A 23,121-nucleotide genomic window follows, 5' to 3' on the forward strand; every position below is an offset into this window, starting at 1 on the left:
GTGGGCCACTAGCTTGTGCGGGCCACTAACTTGTGGATTACGTTAACTAGTTAACTAACCCACCCAGAGCTACCTCACCTCAACCCATCCACCTTCGTTTCAATCCATCCAGGTGTCTGAAAGGGTATTGAGACATCTCTAGCAGTGGTAGAATAGGTAGGTAAGAGGTTACATACACATGAGGCTGAAATGCATTACGACACACAGTGAAGCATACTTCAAATTTCGCCAGCTACTTCACATCCTTTCCTTCGCTATCAACGGCCTTGTTCATTTCTTTAAGGTATCGCCTTCATGCAACCGGAAACTACACGTTCTCAAACCCGCTGGCGACTAATTCAATTCTCGAATCGTATCCCGAGGGCTATTTCGAATACTTTGCCGCATATGCAAGGGAGCTACATACCGACTAACCTGTGCAGTCAATACCAAAAGTTCACATCACTTTGAGAATCGTAAATTGAAACACTTGCAAGAACTTACAGATCTTACAACTAGCGGCGCTCCTTGAGCCAAAGCGCCGAAGCGTAGTCTCTACACCACCCCGCTCAGTTTCACCCTCGTATGCAGAATGTTCAGTCAAATTGCAAAGAAAGATTTGTATACACTATCGCTTTAGATTCTCCAGGTGCCTCCCTCTTCCCTCTCAGCGAGTCTGCATCATTTCTCCAACGCACCTTGCGTCAGAATCCCGAACTCGGCCATTTCTGCAAAGGGTTGAGAGTATTTGTCGACTGCAGCAATTGCCACAAATGGACCGAGCAACATACAACTAAGATTATGCGCGAGTTTACCAACGCGAGGAAGCTCTGCGTCATTGAATGCGACTATACAACAGTGGACCATGGGGCCTCAAGATCGACCATCATTTGCGATGTCTTTGAGAGCATGGATCACCTCACCGAGCTAAGTCTGGAACAGTTGCAATGGCATGAGCTCCTATCCTCTATGGGCGATAGATCTGAGCTCTGGACACGTCTTTCTAAGTTTCCGTACCTTCAGATCTTGGAGCTCGTCGGGTTTTCGCCTGGAGGCAAGGTATTCGAAGGGCTGGAAGGCGCGTCTTCCATCACGACACTCAAATTACGCAAATTTAGTGGGTAGCACGGTTCTTCTTTTCAGGCTCCTCGCCTGGTTCAGGGCTCTCGAGTGCTTCTCTTTCCACGACTGCACGTGGCACGGTCGTCGTAGACGTGAATTCCCAGACTGGGGCTTGGAATGCTTCCAGCACCTCTTAGAGCTGCATCGCTTGACGCTGAAGAGCTTGAGCTTCAAAATATTGGAGTCAGTCATCGGTGAACGAAGCGGACGAATATCACGCAACCTCCTTCCCGTAGATTATCGCTCGAAGTTCCCCTTCGCTACTTATCCCGTTCTAGAAGAAATCCATCCGTCGGCCTAGGTCCGGAAGGATGTCATAGACCTAACGCCGTTTCCCGCAGCTCCAATCAAGCAGCGCTTTACGCTAGAAGTCGAGTTCAAAACCTGGGCTGGCTATTCAGGTTTCCCCGAGAATGGAAACTCCACCGCGCAGCACTATCTGACTTGCCTGGCCATGAAAGCATCCTCTACATCCACGCGTAATGCCAAAAACAAAGCTACCCCCTGAAGTCTCTTAGTTTCCTTTTCAACCACACTGAACCAAGATTTTCGCTACATTGGACTCCCGAGGCCGGCTGGTCAGTTGATGGAGCCTTGGCTGACTATGGCGAAACTGCAGAGGCAACTCATGAAGCTGGGCGTTGAGCTTGTGTGTATCGACCTCCGACGGCTTTAGTGGAACAGTACAACAAGGAAAGCCAAGAACGGGTTCATGTAGATCGAAGGGAGAGGAGGGCGTCCAAAAACCTCAATACATCGCCGGACGCACGATCGAAATACGGAACAGTTGGTGAATGATGAGCAGACACTTGATCATGTCAGAACGCTCTTCAGCTTCAGGCACAGTTGGTCAAAGAGAAAGTGGAAGTAACTCAAGTAGGAGCCGGAATCCAAAAGAGATCTATAGAATGATTATGTCCAGTGGTAGCATGCTTCAATCAATCCATGAATGCCCAATTCTTCCTCACCGCGCCAACCCTATCTTGGAACACCGTGTTGTTAAGGTTCTGGCTTTCAAAAAGGCAGCAGTTACGTCATCTTATTGTAATCATATTGCAATCATGCTAGCATCATTTTCACATCATTTTAGCTTTCCAAAATGATATCCAGATGATCTTGTCGTCTATATCTTGAGTACTCCAGCCCTGCCCAGTACGCCAAGCTTGCTTGTCCACCTCAAGCTTTTCTAACCCGCATAAGATCTGACGCGACTCTACGATATAAGATTCATCTTTCTTTTATTTCAACCTACATCGACGATCACAAGTATCTAATACATCTAACACTAATACGCATCTGCTTTAGCACTGGTGGCTAGGATGTTGAATCGAATATTTCGCAGACATTGATCCTAACGTTCAACACTACAAATCACGCCTGCGTGTGGGCGCTTTCGCCCTGAATCCCTTGCATATTCTTGAGACGGCTCATCGGTGAGTGATTCACGGAAAGTGGATTCATATCCTAGCCATCTGCAATTAATGTGGATCACTGTGGCGCAGCAGCTTTAACCTACTTCAGCCCACAGCCCGAGGCCTTCAAGGATCTGTAACGCAACGAAAACTCTAGTGAAGCATAAAGATCAGCCCAAGCTCTCCTATCTCCTGAACTTATACCTCGAAATCTGTTTTCTTCTCCTTCAAATCTCAAACGCATCATCTTCATCCTTCACTAACATGTCGGGGCAATACTCAATCGCCCACGCCGCCAATGGCGACCAAACACTTATCGTATGCGGCGGCCTCAAAGACTTCAAGGATACTGCCGAAAACATACTCAAAGATGACTACCGAATCGCACGCCTTCGGGCAATTGAGATTTCCAGGAATGAGAACGAGGACGATGAAGCCATAGCCAAGAAAGAAGAACGCCCGGAAGAGGACGTCCGAGCTGAGCTGGCCACCTTCTCCCAATCCATGGCGGACATCCTCAACGCCATCCACGAAAAAGGAAAACTCGAGTCCTTCAAATGGTCCGGGCTTCAATTCGCCATAAAGAAAACTGCACGATCCACAGCCTTCTGGGAAGCGCTGTGGAAGCACTCCGCTACTCTCACCAAGCTAGAATTAGACTGCGATCAGCGCGAGATTGGGAATATAGTAACTGCTTCTTCTCACATTCCCGGAAACAGCTAGCTAATGATATTGAAGCCCCACCCCACCGCGCCCATGCCAAACCTCCACACCCTCAACCTGTGGATGGGTAACGCCTGCGGCGACGACGGCACCATCGTCAACAAGCTCCTCCACGGCGCCCCCAGCATCACCGCCCTCGTCCTGTCCCTCCCCGGCTGTGATCTCGACGGCTGCCGCATCCGCAATCTAACCTGGGACTACACCTTCCCTCAGCTCTCCACGCTCCTCTTAAGCGTCTTCAACGTGCCCCTAACGCCCGTCTTCGACTTCCTGCTCCGCCACCCCCTCGTCAAGACCCTCACATACGGCGTCGACACCTACCGCGACGAGAGCCCGGACGTCTTCCCCAACGCCGCCCTGCCGGCTCTCCGCGCCATCAAATTCGAAACCTGCTTCGACGACGACGCCGTCCAAGAAATCTTCTCCGCAGACGCCGCACGGCCAATCGCACACGTCTCCATCCAAAGCTCCAGTCAGCGCCTCTTCCCGCACCTCGCAGCCATCAGCCCCTCCCTCAAATGCCTAGAAATCGAGGCGCGGTGTAGCGAGTGGCGGCCCGAAGAGCCTGACTCGGACTCCTCCGACTCCGAAGAAGAAGAAGAGGAGGAGAAGAAAAAGATCGAGCCCTCTCCAAGACTCCCTGAAGTCGTAAAGGCGCTGCTCCCCTCGCTCACGGCCCTCCGCGAGCTCGCGATCGACTTGGATACCGATACGCGTATCTACAGCAATGGGAATTGGAAGCAGCAACCGCCGCCCATGAGTGCTGATGACCTTGTAAGAACCCCCTCCCTTTGAAACCCCCTAATTGACCGACCACCGACCACCGACTGACTCGCGACACGCAGATCTCCGTGCTGGAAGTGCTCCCAGCGAAGTCTGATATCCGCGTCGTTCGCTTGTCCGACTCACGTGGCGAAGAGCTCTCGGAGGCGTTCAGGGGAGATGTGCCGGGTGTGCCGGAGAGTTTGGAGTTTATTCGGTGGGATATCGGGAAGAAGAGGATTTTGTATCGGCTTGAGCGGGAGGGGGGGAAGGTGAAGGCTGTGTGGCATGAGCGGCTGTGGCACAGTACGGGTGGGGAGAAGGCTTGGACGGATGAGAGGGTGTTGGAGTATTGAAATGAGAAAAAGGGGTGGAATGGGTAGTGGATATCATGAAGATTGGGGGGAAGTAAATAGCACTGGTTTTCTGGATGAACGCAATGTGATACAGCAAACATGAATTGCCAAGAAACCATTATTTTCTACACCTACAGACAGTGGTGAAAAAGAGTTGAAGATAGAGAGCAATAGTTTCTTGGCGTTGCCCAATCCATATTGTAGCCATATCCTTACATTGCACATACAGCTATCCTGGTATCTAACTCACCGGTATCCATCAAAGCCCAAACCAGCCATGTCCCAGAACTATATACAACCAATAGCCAATAGCTAATCCCATTATCCCACCTCAGCTAAGCAACTCCTTAATATCCTCAATCCGCTGCAACCTCTTCTCCTCATCACTCATCATGCCCAACGAACTCGCACTGTGTCATCATTAGCAACCCCTTCCCAAACACAACTTAGGCAGCCAAAACTCACATAAACTTCTTCCGCTCCTGAATCCTCAACATCTTCTCCTCAATACTCTTCTCCACCACAAACCTTACCACCCGCACCTCTCCCTCCTGCCCCATACGGTGCACGCGATCAATCGCCTGCGCCTCGACCGCAAAGCTCCACCACGGATCCATCATGAACACCCGCTTCGCAGACGTCAGGTTCAGTCCCACGCCACCAGCGCGCAAGCTCAGGAGCAGCACGATCCCCTTCTTCGAGGTTGTGAACTCGGTCAGCACGGCCGCGCGGGCTTTCTGTGCCATCGAGCCGTCGAAGCGCAGGAAGGGGATGCGGTCGCGCTCCAGCGCCGGCTCGATGAGGTCGAGGAACGAGGTGAACTGGGAGAAGACGACGGATTTCATGCCGGCGTCCGTGCGGCGGATGGACTTGAGATGCGTGAGCAGCGCCGCAGTTTTCGCGGAGCCAGAGGCGCCGATGCGGCGGAGCGAGATGCGCGGAGTCTGGATGGCGGGTGGAGGAGCGGACAAGTCGTCGAGGTCCATGTCGCCGTCGTCAATGTCGTCGGGGACTTCGTCGTGGCGGATGACTTCGAAGACGTCGCGCGCGTTGATGGGTTCGCGGCAGTTGAAGCATTTCGCGATCTCGCCTTTGTCGCGTTGGTGGGTGATATAGTCGAGGAGGCATTGCTTGCAGGCGCTGTGCCAGCAGCCGGTGACGGCTTGGTCTTCCATGGGGTCTTCGGAGCAGATGGGGCATTCTTGGCTGGCTTCTTCTTGTATTTGCTTTAAGACGGTTGCGCCGAATCGGTTCGCGTCTTGGTCGCTGTCTGAGGCGAAGCGCTCAAGGAGGGTGTCTAGGTCCATGTCATCGGCGAGGCCGTTGGCGATGTCTGCTGCTGCAGCGGCGTCATCTTCGTCTGCTACGATTTCCTTTTTGCGGATGAGAACGGGGTGGCAACAGGACTGGCGAAGTCGAAGAATCTGCGCGAAGATAGTTGTGTATGATTTCATCAGCGTGCCGGCCTCGGCATTGGCCGCGAAGACTCGTTTCGCACGCGTGAAGATATAGTCGTATACTTCTCTTTCGTCCTTGGAGAGCTCAATACGCTCTATTTCGATCGTCCGTGGAGGTAACGGCACTAAGGCCTTGCCATCTGGCGTCTTCATATCTTTCGTCCGGCGTAGAACGAGAGGCTCTAGCACGGTCTGAACGACATCGAGTGCTCGTAGGAAGTCTTTCGACTCGAATGGGACTGTGATGAAGGTTTTCCAGAATGAAAAGTTACTCCAGGGCTCCACTCTTAAGAAACGGACAAGACTGAATAGATCTTCCAGGCGATTGACGATGGGGGTTCCGGTGAGTACCCAACGGTGCAGAGCACTAATCTCGTAACATGCTTTTGCAGTTTTCGACTGCCGATTCTTGATGAAGTGCGCTTCGTCTAAGATAACCCGAAAGTATTCTAGAGAAAACAGGCCACCATGTGACCCTCTATTGCCGTCATTGGCAGCTACTTGGTTGAACTCGGAGAGTATCACACCATAGCTAGTGATTATAACATTTGGAGCATTGGCAGCATTGGCCTCGCAGCAAAGCTTCTGTAGGTTTGCAGACTTCTCCGCGCCGTAGTAAACCATAACCTTCAAGGTTCCAGGCAAGGATGCCTTTTCTGCCTCGCTCTGCCATTGGGCGAGCAAGGACATTGGAGCCACAACAAGCGTTGTGCATGGAGCGCGCTCGACGGATGTTGAGCTCTTTGGCAGCCTAGGGAGATTGTTGACGCTCGCCACTCCACTGGAAGCCGCTATCGCAGCGTCGGACCTATGGGTATGTATGAGACTGAGCATCTCGATCGTCTTTCCAAGACCCATTTCTATATAAGTTAGCCTCGCTCATTCAACATAAAGAAGACGACTTACCATCAGCAAGTATGCCACCCAAACAATTCTGCTCTTGGACAGGAAAGTCAAGTGAGAGCTCTCCGGAATACGGGTTGACGTAGAAGCTGGCCTGATCTGTCACTTCTGGCAAGTCCTTGTCGTCTACGTCCTTTGTAGGCCAGCTATATTCTTCCCATAAGGGATGCATAGATACCACCTTATCATCAGCCTTCTCATCTTTCTCTTTACTTATCATCCAGTGTAAAGCTTGCTTTTGGTACTTCCGAAGATCCATGCAGAACGTGCCGGCTGGCTCTGCCGTTGGGGTGTTGAAGTCAAAAGACTGTGCCTTTTTGTATAATGTATCGAGCTGATCCTGTTCTAGCTCTTGGCCCTCCTCTGCGTCATCTGATGGTGGAGAGGAGCCTTCGGCACCGTCCGGCTTTCCCTCCGGCGTTTTGTTCCCGCTGGGCTTCTCGTGTTGCTCTGCGATCTCTGCAGCTTGTAGAAGACCCTGTCGTTTATGTTTTTCTGTAGTGGCGTTGATTTGGGTAGGGTGTAGATTTACTTCATCGAACAACTTAACCATGGCGACCTGACGAAGCCTCAGATTCTTTTCGTCGTTGCTCTCTTTGGCTTCGAAGAGACCCGTCTCGCGATTATCCTGAGGCCTAATGAAATTCGCGGCCTCAAATGCACCCTTCAAGAGATAACACCTCAGCTGCAGGTAAACATTCTCGTTTGTTCTTAGTCTTTCGGGTGCATATACGCAGGACCCCTCGAATGTGCAGATCTTTTGGTCGATCAAGGTTGATATCCAAGCAGCCGATTCATTCTCGAGCCTTCCCACTTCTTCCCCTCGTGTATTTGTGAATCGTACGATGATATCTTGACGCTTGCCCACAACTGCCCGCGCTTTTCCGCCTCTACCAGGCTTTGTAGCTAGAGCTTGCATCTTTGCCCGTTCAATCCCAACCTTCTGACCGTACGCGATCAAGCCTGTGCCGCTCTTTGTAGCCCATCCTGTCACGCCAAATGCACCAATGTACCTGGTTGGCGGCGTTGAAGTGAGAGTAGTGGACGTAGAGGGTTTGGACGAGGCACTTGTAGTCTGGAGGTCGGCAACGGGCGAAGACAGACCCGATTTCTGATCTTCTTTCCGCCATGATGAGAGGTTATTGCGATTTTGAGCTTTCGAAGGACGTGGCGATGGTGTTGCGTTCCATGATCCGTCTAGGTAGATATTGATGGCTGGAGAGAAAGTCAACTACACAGATCTTCTAGGCGAACACAAAATCGTATACCTTTCTGTATGTCATCTCCGCATTGCTCCTTGAGCTTTCGAAGAACAGACGGCGCAACGCGCTCCCCAACGACGCTTGCAAAGAGCTCTCCGTCGAACCCACCGGCATTTTCTGTTGCGGTTCTCTCTTCATTATCCGATTGTGTAAGATCAATAGACTCTATTGCATCTGCATCGGGCGTCGCATCTGGCAACGCGTCCGCCAACGATGGTTCGTGATGCAGCGTGCGGTCGACAATCGGGGAAGAGGGATCCTCGACGAAGAAACGGCGCTTCTTCGCGGGTCTCTCTTGAAATTCAACGGAGCTCATGTTGGATATAGAGGGGCGAGCATCTGGATGGTTTGGACGTGTGGCGGCGAAGAGAAGTAGCCTGGGACTGGAACGCGCGTGAGCACGCGCTTTAACTCCACTCTAGTCTAGCAAACACGCGCCCAGCGTACTTCCATCGATCATGCATTCAACACCATAACGCCAAATAAGTATCCATTGCCAACCTTAACCAGGTTCTCCATCCCTTGCACAGCAAAAACACATAACCACGTACACTTGCTCACATCCTCTCGTAAACCACGATTCTCCAGGATGCAGACATTGAGGAGGTGCGCGTTGATGCAGGTGTCAAGGAGGCAGACGTCCAGGAAGCAGACGTCGAGTATAGAGCCCCCGAGGTCTATTCTACTTCATTAGGCCGCCTCTATGAACAGTGTATTCGGGCTATAAAATACACTACAAGGAATGGAATGTCCATGCATTTTACGGCCGCTCACCGCCTTACACTCCTAGGCTTGTTCCTTCGGGCACACTTATTTATTCCTTTATATTAAGTTACGCCTAGTAACGGACTACAGTCTAGAGCTTTTTAAGCCCCGATGCGCTTAGAATGCAGAGACTCTATGTGTCTGCGAACACACAAATCTAAACCAAAAACGCCTTTAGTAACCTCTTATTTCTCGTCACAGAACCATTTTCAGGCTATTCTGTTTTTAGAGCTCGACGGATTGATCATGCATTTCCATGCCGTTGAGCGCCTATCTACATTGCTTCGTTCATACACGAAGACCGGTTCAAGCATGCACGGTGTATAGCTTGTGGTTTTGCTAGGGCACAGTATGTAGCTTTTTAAGAGCCATTTCCGAATCCGCTGAATCGCAGCACGCCGCTGCCCCGTCAGCCCAGCAGCTAGAGCACAGTACTCTCAGCACCAGCAGAGCCTTCCGACCTTCCAGCCTCCGTCACAAGCCTTCAGCTCTTCCTCCCAGCCATTCTCGCAAGCCGGGCCAAGCACATTCCCGCCGCCGAGCTCAGGCGCCTTTCAATTGCCTCAGCCAGCACGCGCACAGCTGCATCAAGCCTTGTATGTTTCTCTTCACTTGCCCTCGCCGAACTCAAAGCTGACATTACTGCAAGTGGCAAAGAAGTTCCAGCACCCCAGCAGGCAAACGAGCTTTTTCAACGATCAGCCTCTTATCGCAACTCGAAGCCCAGATCCGAACTCTCACAGCAGAAAGAGATCAAGCCCTGAATGAGAAAGATCAAGCCGTCACGGAGAAAAATCAAGCCATTGCAGCAAACCACAGCCATTTTCAGGCAGGTTATTCGCAGGCGATGCGCGAGATCCAAGGCGGGAAAGCTCAGCTTCCAAAGCCAGGCCAGGGACTTCAGCTTCCGATAAAAACGGAAATCAAGACTGAGCCATCAGAATGAGGCAAACGAACAGCTGCGAAATACCCAAGAGCTTTCAGATGCAACTCAGACCGTTCAGCATCTTGATCAAGCTACGGCTTTGAATCAAGTTCATAGACCAGTGCGTTCATCGATTGTTTTATCTGGTGTCCCTCACCAGTCAGCCGGTGCTTTCCTCTGGCAAAGTTCTGATGTCTCATTAGTAACCCGATGCCTTCATCGGTCAATTCTGTCTGGCGCTTTTCACCAGTACTCTGATGCAACTCATCAGTTTCCGTCTTTCGTAGGTTTTGCTCATTAGAGCACAATAAAAACTGTACTTTTCGTAATCATCGTGCAATTGAACGTGAGATCACACCTTTCCTCAAATTGGCGCTTGTAGAATGAACATCCTATGGTTCAAAGTCATCTTCACCTAGCAAAGCTCCATCCTTCCGTCATGTACGAGCATAATCTCATTTGTGAATCCTCCATACCTGTAAGCAGTCGCCGCCTGAGCATAAATCTCGCATAATCATCTCCTAGTCGAAAGCCCCAGGCCTTCTGATACCGCCTCGCGGCTTCCTACACCCTACTTGTATCCCCCATTGCAGCCCACTGCAAAAGGATGGAGGCCTTACTTTCCTCCGAAAGAACGACGACCAAGCTCAGTGCCGTAGGATCTACAGAATCAAAGTCACGACTAGCTTGGAGGCGAGGCAGAGGCGAAGTCACAGGTCGGGGTTTGTACAAGAGTTGGCATATTGAAGCTGAATACGCCTACTAGCATCGAGCGACGAGAACTGAGGATCATATTCTACCCCAAGCGGCACCGAGCAAGACCTCTTACTACGTTCATAGAATCGCAACTGCCGAGGACTATACGGGGATGTTGACCTCAACGTTGCGACCTCAGTCTGACTCCGAATTATCGGTCATCATGCCACGTTCGATCCAATCTAATTTTCTCTTGTTAGTGCCACCCAATTATGAGTTTTTGAGATAGAGAGTGGCACACTTACGGTCATTGCAGTACCCCCCCTCATGAGCTGACTGATAGCAGTTCTCTTCGGCGCATTCTGGATAGTATTGATATGGTTGGTCTAATTATAATAGCTCAGCAAACGTGAGTAGGGCAGTTTTGGCGTCTGTGGGCCCAATGTGCCATGCAAATAGCAATGTCTTCAGCGAAGAGGAGACCTGAACTTGAGGAAGATGGCACCATGCTTACGGGCAGTGCAGTACCCCTGGGCATACCCTGGCGAACGGTTTTCGAATTTAGAACATCCAGCTGTCCGGCACGGGACATCTGTAACATCCTCTTCGCGTTAGTCCGACAGAGTCCCAGCGCAATAGAGAGGTGTAAGAGGATGGCGTGTCTCACGAATGGAACAATACATCAGTCCGTCGAGTCCCCTCGCCGAGGCATCACTGAGGCTGTTATCACATGTGCTATTGGAACACAGATCTGGCAAGACCATGATGAATAAGCAGTGTCTTAAGCATAAAGGGTTTAAGGCGGAAGTAAAGCGAGTCTTACGATCGCGACAGTACTATCCACGCAAGCGAGGTTTTGCGCAGCCCGAAGATAGACAGGTGCTCATAGTGAATCCAGTTGTGCTACTAGTAGCTAGGTGTCGCACAAGAATGCGTGCATGGTACTGTGGAATGAAATGTGTGGTGTAGGTGCAAGCAAGATTCTTGTCTATGCGGAGGGCGGGCGTACCTATCTACATACCTGTAACCTAGGGATGTGCTGGGATGCGCTGGCAAGCAGGCATATATTTGCCTGAAAAAGCCACGCGGGGAAGCATTGCATGCGAACAGTCCAGCCTTATCATGGCTGCAATAATAGGGCGAGGCTGAGGCGCCGAGTATGAGCACTGGTGCCCAGTGGATGACAAGGCGTCCAGAGTGAGGCGAACTTCAACGCTGATATGGGATCTGTTCTACCCGGCGTCTCTTTCGGTTTGTGTCATCACGGGCAGTATATTCCATCACGCTGGAAGGTCTTCTTCCTTTCCACAACGCGTCTTCAGGGAACACTTCTTGCTAGCGATGCCAGCGGGAATTGTTATTTGGGTGAGGTAGGGGCTACAGATCTAATTATCGTACTTCCTTGAGGTTTATCATTTGAATCGCGTCGCTCAACCTCACTTCTCGACACCTGGTAAGGCGTGCAGTCTTCGACCACTGTGCATTATTTTATTCAATACTCTCTTCGCGGTTCAAAGCCCCTACGCACCAAACAGTGATCACAGGAACTTTCTTGCCAATCACGTGAAGGCTAATAAACCCACAGACTCTTGGAGAGATGCCTTGCCTTGCTATCATGACGAGCTGCAGGAGCTAAGAAACTCAAAAGCTGGTCTTGTCGTACGTGTGCCAATTTGGTTGGATAGGCTGCTGAGATAGTAGCGGCAAGGACCGTTACACGACGTCTTGTGAAAGGAGATGGATCCGATAGACCCAATAGACGCTGCCGAAGGCTGAAAGAATCAGACACATTTTGCACATAAGCGTGTAGAGAAGGGGACGCGGGGTAAGGCTGAGGTTCTGGTGAAGATAAAGTGATTGAAGTGTTGCAGCTGCCCATCGAGATTTCATTTGCACAGCAAAGACACGAATTCAAACTTTCTTCCTTCTAGATAACGCACACTTTGACACTTGTAACCGTGTTCTATATTCCATAAAGCAGAAGCCAACCGCAACCATGGCAAACGATCTCATAGCTGAAATCTCGCGCCTAGGTCTTGAAGACCTCAACACTCCAGCCTCAGCATCGATCACCGACGTTCAGCACCTCTCATCCTACAACTGGGTCGAAGCGCCGAAAGCCACACCCACGATCGCCGTCCCTGGCAGTCCAGACCTGTGGTCCCCTCCCAACCGCCCCTTCCGATTGGAAAAGGACACTGGCCACATCTACATTGCTCAAAATGCAGCACGACACCCAGACAGCCCTCTCGAACCGCTCTTCCGGGCGTTGTACGTCTCACATCCATCCTTCGACATCACCTCCATCGACGTCGTGACCGACCGGAACAACATCCGCAAGCTCCTTGCCTTTGTGAACCCTCGCTGGAACAGCTACAAACGGGAAGCCTTCACCATCCACGTCGAGGTCACGAACAATACTGCCATCCTCTGCCGCGAGGAGACCAAAACGGACGAGTACATAGGCCCGAACGAGTTCAGAGGTTATGGCCATTCGTTCGAGAAGAACTGCACTAGCCGCAAAGTCAGCGGGAGTACGGGGCACCACAGGATCATATCGTACCGCTTCGGTGGCCTAACGTTCATGATCCGACATGAGACGGACGGTTATGTTGGCGTCGCTGGCACCCAGCTGAGCCCGCAACCCCCGGCCAACCAAGCGCCGGAGCTCGACGACCTCTCCAGCATCCTAGGCTCCCTGTCGCTATCTCCTGAAAGCAGCACTCCTGGGAAAAGCTCTCTTGTTGGCCCCAAACTGGTAACCCGAAAGGAAGGCCAAGTGGTTTCGCTCCCCTCAACCCTCGAGATCAAAACCCGCGTCGCGCACAGACCTCTTGCTTTCGAGGACGTCGTCTCACAGCTCTGGGTCTCACAGACGCCCAAGCTCGTCCGCGCCTACCACAACAGGGGCGTGTTTGCGGTCCCTAAAGTGGAAGATGTAGCGGTCCAAGTTAAGACCTGGGAAGACCAGAACCAGAAAGACCTCAGAATGCTGGCCGGCCTGATCGGGAAGATTCGCGAGATGGTGAAAGAGAGTGGCGGGAGAGCAACACTGAGGTATAATGCTATTGGAGACAAGTTGGGCTTTTACAAATTGGGAGGGAAGCAGATGCTGCCGGAGGGCTTGTATGCAAAGTGGGAGGGCAGGGGTAGTAACGAAGAGGGTGTCGGTTCAGATGTGAAGATCGTTGGGAAGTCTATTAAGAAAGCTAAGGTTGCAGTAAGTGGGAAGAACACAAGGACGGCGGGAACGAAAGAGAATATAGTTGCTGAGGCGCAGCTACCCATTGGTGGCGATTAGATGATGGCTACTTCGGAAGCAACCCCTTTGTTAGGCGTGATAGCCATGTTCTTCTCTTAATCCCTCTTAGCTTATGATGCAATAACCAAACTCCCATCGTTAAACCCGTCAGTGGTATCGCAAATACCCAATAGATCCAGAACTTGTGTGAAACCGACCAAGTCGCGGCATAATCATCCCGTTCAGGTGTGAAGTTGAAGAAGCTCGTGCTGAAGATCGCCTACGGTATATTAGCGTCCCTCTGATAGGCGCGGCTTGGAAAACTGACTGATATGAACGTTGGGGGTAGAAAAGCCATAGTCACTACTGCAATTGTCTTCATCGTAGTAGTATCATCCTTTGCTGACTTCCCTAAGTCAGTCATTACCTTGCTGTCTCCTTGAGCTATTATGTTGTAAGCCTGGCAACAGTCAGCAACGCTTTTTCCCTGGCTGACAGAGTTCGCCTTACAAGAGCGATCTCGTTCTGCAGTCGCTCCTTGCTGGATTGAGCGCGCAGCAGCAGATTGCGAAGCATCCGGATCTGGGCATCTATATACGTTCGTATTCTATAAGAAGCCTCAGTAGGTTTTCCGCTTCCCTGCTTGGTCTTACTCGTAAGATCCAGAACTTGTTGCTGAAGAGCCCCAAGTGTCTCTATACACACGCTGAGCGATTCGAAAGAATGGATGGCGTGTCTCGCCAGATCATGCAACTTCAGGAAATTATGCATCTCCCGAGTCTGACGATCCTATAGTCTCTGGGATTACTACGAGAGATGTCGCTAATGACTTGGGCGCTCTCACCTTCTCGATATCACGCACAACGTCTCGTACAGACCACACAGATAACTCTTGCATGGCAACAATCGTCTCTACAAGCGGCACATGCAACGAGTACGGTTCCGAAGGCGGTATCCCAGGCCACATTTGGAGTAGGGTGTTTTGAAGGGCTATTTGAAATGAAGGCGGTATTCCAATGCACAGTATAAAGGATCGGGTAGGATTCCAGCACGAAAAGAAGGTCATTTCGTGCCACGTGTAGCCTGGCATGTTGTTTTGCGCGACGACTTTGACTAAGACGCGGAAAATCGTGTTTGGACAGCGGTCAGTTAGCCGGTTGGCTTTGAGATCATCCTGGTACTTACCATATGATTGAAGGTTGCCATGCTTATCGAAAGATTCCTCGAAGCTGAAGAAACCATTTGAGTTCCGATACATGTGAGAGAGCATATGCTCGGGTACATGAAAGTGTTGTGAAAGTTCTGGTGCGAGTTGTTGGCTAGCTGAGAATACATCTCTCTCTAACAGGCTTGCGAGGGATTAGTGCTGAATGAATGAGTGGCATTTTGGGAAAATGTACAAGTATTGAAGCGCTGGAGCACTAGGGTCCTGTTTCAGTATTTAGATAGGCTGAAGTGACGGGGAAGGACTGCTGCACATTCAGGCACTGGTCAAGGCGCTTAGTATCTCGTATCCAGCCACTTGAAGCTATGTCCGCTTCAGCTTAGGATAAGTATAGAGCATGGAGACCGCTTACAGATATGCAATACAGTGAGTGACTGCATCTGAATTGTGCGGAAGAGAATACTGGACGTGGTGTCTGCGTGAAATGATGTTGGTAGCACACTGCAAGGTGAGGCCAGCTGGATAGAAATTTCAGCCTAGCTAATTCTGCCTGCGTCTGCAGGTTAGACGCATGAGGTCGAAAAAGGATTGTGCCCCGCTGCACGGTGTTGTCCAGAGCGGTCAACATCTCAGCCCCCGGCCAGAATTCTTCCCCTTTCAGCCTTTCACTGCCCGCCATTCACCACCCTGCCCCGCCGCCTCTTTCTGTATTCTGCCGAGGCAACGAGGCCGATTGGGCTAGGCTGTTTCCGGCTAGAATACCTCGCCTATTTGCCGAGTGGTCTTACTGCCAGGGCTGTCGCAACTCAACCTTACGCTGTAAAATCTTCCTGCCACAGTTCAATAACTTCCACGGACCTTTATAATCCTATTCCTGCTTCTTCCATTATCAGAACAGTTCCCTAGACCTCTGCGAAACTCATATTCGCCTATCGCCAGCCTCACTGTTCTAAGTGGTGGCGGTCTCAGCCTTGTCTCTGTGCCGCAACCTGACAACAGAGTATATTGCTCCGCCTTTCTGCCTACGCTATGAAGCCACACGCCTATCACCGCGTAGCGGCACTCTACGCCCGGCCGCAGCACAAAGGAACCGCCGACAGCGCCAACAGGCTGCGAGAGATACAATGCACCTTTCACCGCGTGAAGCCATTCAGGATTCTTGAAAATGGACCCCCAAAGTTTCTTGTGGCGCTCTACTTTCGAAAGGAGAGTCATTTCCGGCGGCCGAGAATGGACGAAGTCTTTATGATCAGTCGATATAGATAGTGGGATGTCAATAGTAATGGTATTGGGTGCCAAATGTCGATGGGGACGGCGGTGTAAATGTAGAGGATGCTAATACGAATTGTGCCTGCGATAACGTCGACAGGAACGGGGATGTCGGTGGGGATATGATGGGGATGTGATGGGGATAATGGTAGGGTCTTATACGTGTCTACCCTAACCAGGTGCATCTTGCTTATCTAGGAGGAGCCTTAAAACGGTCATACAAACTTAGTGATAAAGGAGGTCGCAAGTCGGCTTGCCACGTAATGGATAGTTGAATGTGGCGCTCTTCGCCTGTGGACGATCACGTGCGGACTATTGTTGGCAGCCTGCGTGTGCATTGTTGCCACCTATCTCTCGTGCTGCCGCAATCACCGCCCACGACCACCGACACACCAGCCAGCTTATCAACCTCCCCAGCGAACTTCGCAACAAGATATGGATGGTGCTGATGCTGGCGATGATTCTGCTTGGTCAACTTTTGCAGATTTCCTGGAATCATCTTCGCGGGTTTTGTGCCTCGTGGGTGCTGGACTCAGCGCACCATCTGGTCTGACCACCTGGCGTGGGACGAACGGGTTATGGAACGACATCAATTTGAGAGAGCTTGCCTCACCCAACAAGTTCCAAGAGGATCCAGTCACAGTTTGGAGCTTTTACGGCGAGCGTTTACTCAAGTCATTGGAGGCTCAACCAAATGCAGCACATCATGCCTTGGCGGCTCTTGCTATAGAAGTGGCCACGGGCTCGTGCACGCTACCACCTCGTGCACGGTTTCCCGTGCACGCATCACGAACTTCAAAAAAATATACTTTCACTTAAATTACTCAGAACCTTATAGAAATTAAGGGGGAGATTAAACTAAAGGCGTTCTTTTATTCTATTATAATGGAGCACCTTAGTTATCACCCCCCCCTTTCTTTACATACCACCCCCCTTTTCTCTGCGTATCACCCCCCCTACATTAGGCCTAGCTCCGGCCCGTATGAATATTGTTCCACCAATCAAACTCACTCGCTTGCCTCCGTATAGGCTGCGTAAAATGGAGAGTATGTATACACAAACTGGAAAGGATGCATCATCTAGGCCAATAGGACTCTATTCACTCTAGCTACTCTAGCTACTCTACCAGCGGAAAGCGCCTAGATGGCCACCGTCCAATTGCTGACTAAAAGGAACGCCAACTAGACCTGTATACCAAGGCCTCACACCGGTTCCTTCACCATAAACAGCCTCCTCCTCAGGTGTAGACATAGGGGCATCCTCAGGGGCTGGTTGGCTATCGGGGACTAAGGAAATAGAGCCCTGAGTAGCTGTTGGAGTGCCTGCTTGTCCGGTGGAGCGATCTGGAGCTGTACCTGTGAACTGTATAGGATTGTTCAACACTACAATGGTCCGCTCGACCGCCGGCGTGCCTGTGGAGACACCTGCCATAGTAATTTGGCTAGCCGGTGTCGCAATCTGCACGAGCAGTAGTCTTACGAGCTCGCCGGAGATGCGATGTACCTCCACGTGCCTGGCCCTCTTCCTCTACGGACGCATGGCGGCCCCAGGGGGCGGCCGGAGGGGCACGGTGGTGAGGGTAGTGATGTAGAGGACGTGGTGTTGATGCATCGAGAGAGTGTGCGCTGGTGATGTAAATTCTTCATTGAGCACGAGCAGTCAACCGAGTGAGTTTGATTGGTGGAACAATATTCATACGGGCCGGAGCTAGGCCTAATGTGGGGAGGGGGGGGGTGGTTGATACGCAGAGAAAAGGGGGGTGGTATGTAAAGAAAGGGGGGGTAATAACTAAGGTACTCTATTATAATTACAGAGTTGTTATACCTTTTAGGTATGTTCCTAATACGCTAAGGCCGGCTAAAGGTTAATTTCACTACCTGTCAGGAGTATGGCCGAGGAAAGGGTTGTATTGCTATTGACGAGGTTGCGTGGAGAGGAGAGAGGCTCCGGCCACGAGCAATATATATAGTGGAGCGCGCAAGGCGCCGGAAGAACCCTCGGCCCGGGATCACGTGACGTCCGTGCACGTGATGTCCCGTAACCTCAATAACTGCCAAGAGAACCTGGAGGAACAGCGTGACACGTGCCCTTCCTTTTGAAAACTAAGCTCTTGTAAGAACCTAGACATAAAAGCAACTTACTATATAAACTTATATAATAGACAGCTAATATAATAATATAGCAATATTCCGGTAGTCTAGTTAAGTAGGTAGAGTCTAGTCCTTTAGTTTAATAAAATAGGCGGGCGGTTTAGGCTTTTATAGATTATGGGGACTACTAATCGTACACCCCCTAATTCCTAAACGTACACCCCCTTTTCACTACACGTACACCCCCTTTTCACTACACGTACACCCCCTCCCCCCCTATCGCTTCACCACCTTCTGATTGGCTCGGAGGGCTGCTCCGTAGCCTCCGATTCGCTCGCTTAACTTGCTCATTAATTCCGAATGCTCTCTCCAAATGCGGCCATGTACAACACAAGCAATTACATTATGCCGATTTGTATAGCCTTATATATAGCCTTATATACAAGCTTACGTACAAGCTCACGTACAGCTGTATATACGGCTGCATGAATTGGAAAGAATGCGCCGTAGAACAGAGAGGCTGTATAGCCATGCTGATTTATATAGTCTCATGTACGAGCTCACATACAAGCTCACGTACAAGCTCACGTACGAGCTTACGTATAGCCTCACGTATGAGCTCACATACGGCCTCGCGTATAGCATCACGTACGGCCTCGTGTATAGCATCACGTACAGCCTCGCGTATAGCATCACGTGTAGAGAGACGTAAGGGTGAATGCCCGGAGGAAGCTCCGGGCTCTCCGAGCCAATCAGAAGGTGGTGAAGCGCCAAGAGGGGGGGTGTACATGGAGTGAAAAGGGGGTGTACGTCTAGGAATTAGGGGGTGTACGATTAGTAGTCCCCTAGATTATAGTAGTGGAAATTAAAGACCCTATAGAGGCAGCCCTTAACATTTTCTAATAGTTGCTAGTAATAGTATAGATATATGGGAGGGATATTGGCACACCCCCTAAATCACTCCACACACACCCCCCCTCTCGTCTGATCTTCTAATTGGCTGGAGCGGCTCGGAGCTTCGTCCGGAGCTCTATTCTCACGTGCATTTGCACGTGTAGCCTTTCTTATTCACTTAGCCGTACGTGAGCTCATACGTGAGGCTATACAAATCGGCATAGCTATACAGCCTCTCTATTTTACAGTGCATTCTTTCCGATTCGTGTGGCCTTACATATAAGCTCACGTACGGCTGTATATACGCCTGCACGAATTGGAAAGAATGCACCGTAGAACGGAGAGGCTATATAGCTATGCCGATTCGTATGGCCTTATGTATAGCCTTACGTACGAGCTCACGTACAAGCTTATTTACGAGCTCACGTACAAGCTTACATGTGAGCTCATGTACAAGCTCACGTACGAGCTCACGTACAAGCTCACGTACGAGCTCACGTACAAGCTCACGTACGAGCTCACGTACGGCCTCGCGTATAGCATCACGTGCAGAGGGACGTAAAGGTGAATGCCCAGAGGAAGCTCCGCGTTGCTCCGAGCCAATTAGAAGGTGGTGAAGTGCCAAGAGGGGGGGGTGTGCGTGGAGTGAAAAAGGGGGTGTGCGCGGAGTGATTAGGGGGTGTGCCAATATCCCTCCCCTTCTTAAAGGGCAACAGATGGAGGAGGCACTTGAGGCACGTGAGGTGGAGCAACAGCTCAAAGCGGGGATGCAGGCAATGCAGCAGAGGCAGAAGGTTAAGAAGGTTGTATTCACTATTCCTGAGGAGCCTACTGTTGAGCAGAATTGTGGTGTTGAAGATGGGGTAGCCAAATCAGCTTCTGGCCGGCCTCAGCGATTGAGCATCACCCCCAAGCGATATGCCAACTCTATAATTACAATAGAATGAAAGAGCGACCCTGGTTGCCTCTCCTCCTTGATTTCTGTGTATAGATCTCGTTGTGTTGTGTTGAAAAGCTTCATGTTGTGAGCCGTGGATTTCTTGGTGAGGCGTGCACGAGGTGTCAGCGTGCACGAGCCGTCGAAGTCTTCTATGCTTGGTCTCTCGATCTTCTTACAGTGCGCGCTTGTACATCTCTGCCTCCGCTAGCTTGCCTTACTTCATGTATAGGAAACCCAGGTTTGCGTGAAAACCAAGTGTTTGGTAGTATGCACAGGTGGGAGCTATTCAAGAGCCAAGGCAACTCAGCTGAGAGGCTTGAGGACAACGTGTCACCCCGCCAAGACGGACGCCGCTATTTAATTAGCCTTGTGGCAGCTGCAACTTTCCCCGCCGCCGCTATTTTACCTTGCAAACTAGCTATCAATCCGCATTCTCAGGCCAGGCTAGACTTGACGAGACGATGGATCTGATGTGGACTACGCTTTACCTCTGCATTTTTATTGCATCAGCAGCCGTGCTCCACAAACAGGTGGCGAAGCGGATCCCGTACCGCTATTCTTCACTTCCGCCAGGAAACAACAGTATTCGCCTGCTTCGCCTATTGCCACACGAAGACGAGACGGCTGACATACAATGCGAGCTCTTCGAGTACTCTCTCCAGAACTCGTGCAAAGGAACTCACCTATACGATGCTCTATCCTATGTATGGGGCAATCCAGACGAGACGCTGCCTATCTTTATACATGAACATAGCTTCGATGTCACTGTCAACCTTCGCGCAGCTCTTTTACAGCTTCGAAATCACTCTATTGAACGAATCCTATGGGTAGATGCTATATGTATTAATCAAGCAAATCGGGAAGAGAAGGAAAATCAGATCCAATCTATGGCGAAGATCTATGGTCAAGCAAACCGTGTAGTTGTTTGGCTTGGAGAGACCGCCGACGATAGCGACCTAGCGTTTGAAGAGATACGCGTTGCTAGAGACCAGAAGTCTACAAAGTCTTCAGACAGCGAAAGGATCCAGAAAGCAGTCCTCGCGCTGCTTCAACGACCGTGGTTTCGGCGCATCTGGGTATGGGAACAGACACTTGACAGCAGTCGTATGAAGTACTAAAGTTTATTCTAGATACTTCAGGAAGTTGCCGCAGCTCGACATGTGCTAATTATGTGTGGGTCTAAGAAGATTGATGGATATGTCTTCTGCTTGGGTATTGATTCATTAAAGGATTTCTACGAAGCTCGCCAAGACTTACAAGGCTTGATCCGTTCAGTGACCTACCTAATCAGAGAAGCGACCTTCAGGCCTGAATACTCGATCGGTAGTTCTGGCAGGTCATCTCTGGATATATGTCCACTAGGTGAGCTGGTGGACATGTATCATGCCCATAGGGCTACCAAGCGCCACGATAAGGTGTATGCCTTGCTCGGCATGAGCTCGGATGATCTCCGCAAAGTTGACTTGTTGCCTGACTACGGAGTTCCTTGGGAGAAACTCTTGCAGCGACTAGCCAAGTATCTTCTCTCTGAAAAGATGTCTGTAGAGACCTGGGGCGATAAAGAGATCGCAGTAATCAAGAGCAAGGGCGCAATTCTTGGCCAGGTGTCTTCAGTAACAAGTGACAGCGCTCGGTATGACAGACAGCACTTGAATATCACTTTCAAGAGCATACCACAGCAGCAACAGAGCGCTCACTGGACTCTCAAGGTCTCGGCAAAATCGATCCGAGATGGAGACATCATCTGCCTCCTTCAAGGAGCTTCAAAGCCTACGATTATCAGATTGTGTGAAGATCATTTTGTTATTATCATGGTTGGAGCCACTCCTCTAGAGGACATACAAACGGGAAATGGTTATATCCAGTGGTCCAACCTTTCGCAATCGGTACAAAGCTTCACCCGGGATTTCATACTTGTCTGGGACTGGGAAAGTTCATCAAACAAGTTGCAAGATCTCGGAGAATACGAAACCTCGATACGACCAAACAGTTTGGTGTTAGAACATTCCAAGAAAGAGATAGACAAAGCGACACGAACATGGAATGTTGCACTAATACTAAGAGACTTGGAAGAGTATAAACAGGCGGAGGAGAGGCTTCAAGAAGCAGTAGCAGGCTATGAGATGACGTTTGGAGAAATGGATTCGTACACCTTAAAAAGCCGATACGGTCAGACGCCGCTATTGTGGGCTGCAGGGAACGGTTACCATACAGTAGTAGACCTACTACTTATGAATGATGGCATTGATCCGGACTTGAAGGATGGTCAATACGGACAGACACCGCTGTCATGGGCGGCGCAGGGAGGGCACAATGCCGTGGTTAAGCTGCTACTCAAGACGGGCAAGGTCGATGTCGACTCAAAGGATAGCCAATATGGACAGACGCCACTGTTAAGGGCGGCGCAGGGAGGGTATAAGGCGGTGGTCAAGCTACTACTTGAGACGGGCAAGGTCAACGTCGGCTTAATCGATAGCACTGGAGAGACGCCGCTGACTTGGGCGTCGCTGCGAGGGCATGAGGCGGTAGTTAAGCTGCTGCTCAAGACAGGCAAGGTCGACGTTGAGTTAAAGGATCGTCAATACGGGCGGACGCCGCTGGCATGGGCAGCACTGCGAGGGCACGAGGCGGTAGTCAAGCTACTGCTTAAGACGGGAAAGGTCAACGTTGACTCAAAAGATAGTCAATATGAACGGACGCCGCTATCGTGGGCGGCGGAGGGAGGGCACGGGGCGGTGGTCAAGCTACTGCTCGAGACGGGCAAGGTTAACATCGATTTAATCGATAGTACTGGAGAGACGCCGCTTACCTGGGCGGTGGTACGAGGACATGAGGCGGTAGTTAAGCTACTACTCAAGACAGGCAAGGTCGACGTTGAGTTAAAGGATCGTCAATACGGGCGGACGCCGTTGGCATGGACAGCGCTGCGAGGGCATGAGGCGGTAGTCAAGCTACTGCTCGAGACAGAAAAGGTCAACATTGACTTAAAGGATAGTCAGTGCAAACAGACGCCGCTATCGTGGGCGGCGGAGGGAGGGCATAAGGCGGTAGTCAAGCTACTGCTCGAGACGGGCAATGTCGCCGTCGACTCAAAAGATAAATACGGGCAGACGCCGCTATCATATGCGGCCATGCAAGGGCACGAGGGGGTGGTCAAGCT

General features: G+C 50.8%; 9 protein-coding genes across 9 annotated transcripts; 6 read left to right on the plus strand and 3 right to left on the minus strand.

Annotated features, from left to right (window-relative positions):
* Positions 1-564: 564 nt before the first annotated feature.
* Positions 565-1,104, plus strand: BDZ99DRAFT_521586 (uncharacterized protein; the record flags this gene model as incomplete). Its single annotated transcript, XM_033725641.1, has 1 exon — positions 565-1,104. The coding sequence occupies one exon, from the start codon at positions 565-567 to the stop codon at positions 1,102-1,104; it is 540 nt and encodes a 179-aa protein (XP_033576096.1).
* A 1,623-nt stretch (positions 1,105-2,727) lies between these two features.
* On the plus strand, positions 2,728-4,559 carry BDZ99DRAFT_571945 (uncharacterized protein). The gene is made up of 3 exons (XM_033728149.1): positions 2,728-3,200; positions 3,252-4,010; positions 4,082-4,559. The coding sequence occupies exons 1-3, from the start codon at positions 2,778-2,780 to the stop codon at positions 4,352-4,354; spliced, it is 1,455 nt and encodes a 484-aa protein (XP_033576097.1). The 5' UTR covers positions 2,728-2,777; the 3' UTR covers positions 4,355-4,559.
* Positions 4,420-8,292, minus strand: BDZ99DRAFT_445114 (DNA repair protein, RAD5; the record flags this gene model as incomplete). Its single annotated transcript, XM_033717913.1, has 4 exons — positions 4,420-4,764; positions 4,820-6,671; positions 6,718-7,929; positions 7,983-8,292. 4 exons carry the CDS (start codon positions 8,290-8,292, stop codon positions 4,686-4,688), a joined length of 3,453 nt encoding a protein of 1,150 aa, XP_033576098.1. The 3' UTR covers positions 4,420-4,685.
* A 4,066-nt stretch (positions 8,293-12,358) lies between these two features.
* On the plus strand, positions 12,359-13,635 carry BDZ99DRAFT_488863 (uncharacterized protein; the record flags this gene model as incomplete). Its single annotated transcript, XM_033722943.1, has 2 exons — positions 12,359-13,488; positions 13,584-13,635. 2 exons carry the CDS (start codon positions 12,359-12,361, stop codon positions 13,633-13,635), a joined length of 1,182 nt encoding a protein of 393 aa, XP_033576099.1.
* Positions 13,552-15,236, minus strand: BDZ99DRAFT_463941 (uncharacterized protein). The gene is made up of 7 exons (XM_033720182.1): positions 15,181-15,236; positions 15,004-15,090; positions 14,789-14,952; positions 14,448-14,737; positions 14,114-14,392; positions 13,932-14,063; positions 13,552-13,883 (listed from the first exon to the last, which is right to left on the minus strand). The coding sequence occupies exons 3-7, from the start codon at positions 14,859-14,861 to the stop codon at positions 13,671-13,673; spliced, it is 987 nt and encodes a 328-aa protein (XP_033576100.1). The 5' UTR covers positions 14,862-14,952; positions 15,004-15,090; positions 15,181-15,236; the 3' UTR covers positions 13,552-13,670.
* Positions 15,237-16,458: 1,222 nt separating this feature from the next.
* On the plus strand, positions 16,459-16,905 carry BDZ99DRAFT_46083 (DHS-like NAD/FAD-binding domain-containing protein). The gene has a single exon (XM_033719475.1). The coding sequence runs from the start codon at positions 16,473-16,475 to the stop codon at positions 16,854-16,856; it is 384 nt and encodes a 127-aa protein (XP_033576101.1). The 5' UTR covers positions 16,459-16,472; the 3' UTR covers positions 16,857-16,905.
* Positions 16,906-17,127: 222 nt separating this feature from the next.
* Positions 17,128-17,647, minus strand: BDZ99DRAFT_463944 (uncharacterized protein). Its single transcript, XM_033720183.1, has one exon. The coding sequence runs from the start codon at positions 17,466-17,468 to the stop codon at positions 17,160-17,162; it is 309 nt and encodes a 102-aa protein (XP_033576102.1). The 5' UTR covers positions 17,469-17,647; the 3' UTR covers positions 17,128-17,159.
* A 2,094-nt stretch (positions 17,648-19,741) lies between these two features.
* Positions 19,742-19,991, plus strand: BDZ99DRAFT_463945 (uncharacterized protein). The gene has a single exon (XM_033720184.1). It carries the CDS (start codon positions 19,798-19,800, stop codon positions 19,966-19,968), a length of 171 nt encoding a protein of 56 aa, XP_033576103.1. The 5' UTR covers positions 19,742-19,797; the 3' UTR covers positions 19,969-19,991.
* A 376-nt stretch (positions 19,992-20,367) lies between these two features.
* Positions 20,368-22,696, plus strand: BDZ99DRAFT_533698 (uncharacterized protein; the record flags this gene model as incomplete). Its single annotated transcript, XM_033726516.1, has 3 exons — positions 20,368-21,037; positions 21,092-22,420; positions 22,589-22,696. Coding segments are annotated over exons 1-3 (2,052 nt in total), but the record flags the coding sequence as incomplete, so codon positions are not given.
* Between the last annotated feature and the right edge of the window lie 425 nt (positions 22,697-23,121).

The sequence above is a fragment of the Mytilinidion resinicola genome (assembly GCF_010093595.1).
Source record: "Mytilinidion resinicola strain CBS 304.34 unplaced genomic scaffold BDZ99scaffold_11, whole genome shotgun sequence".
Taxonomy (NCBI): domain Eukaryota; kingdom Fungi; phylum Ascomycota; class Dothideomycetes; order Mytilinidiales; family Mytilinidiaceae; genus Mytilinidion; species Mytilinidion resinicola.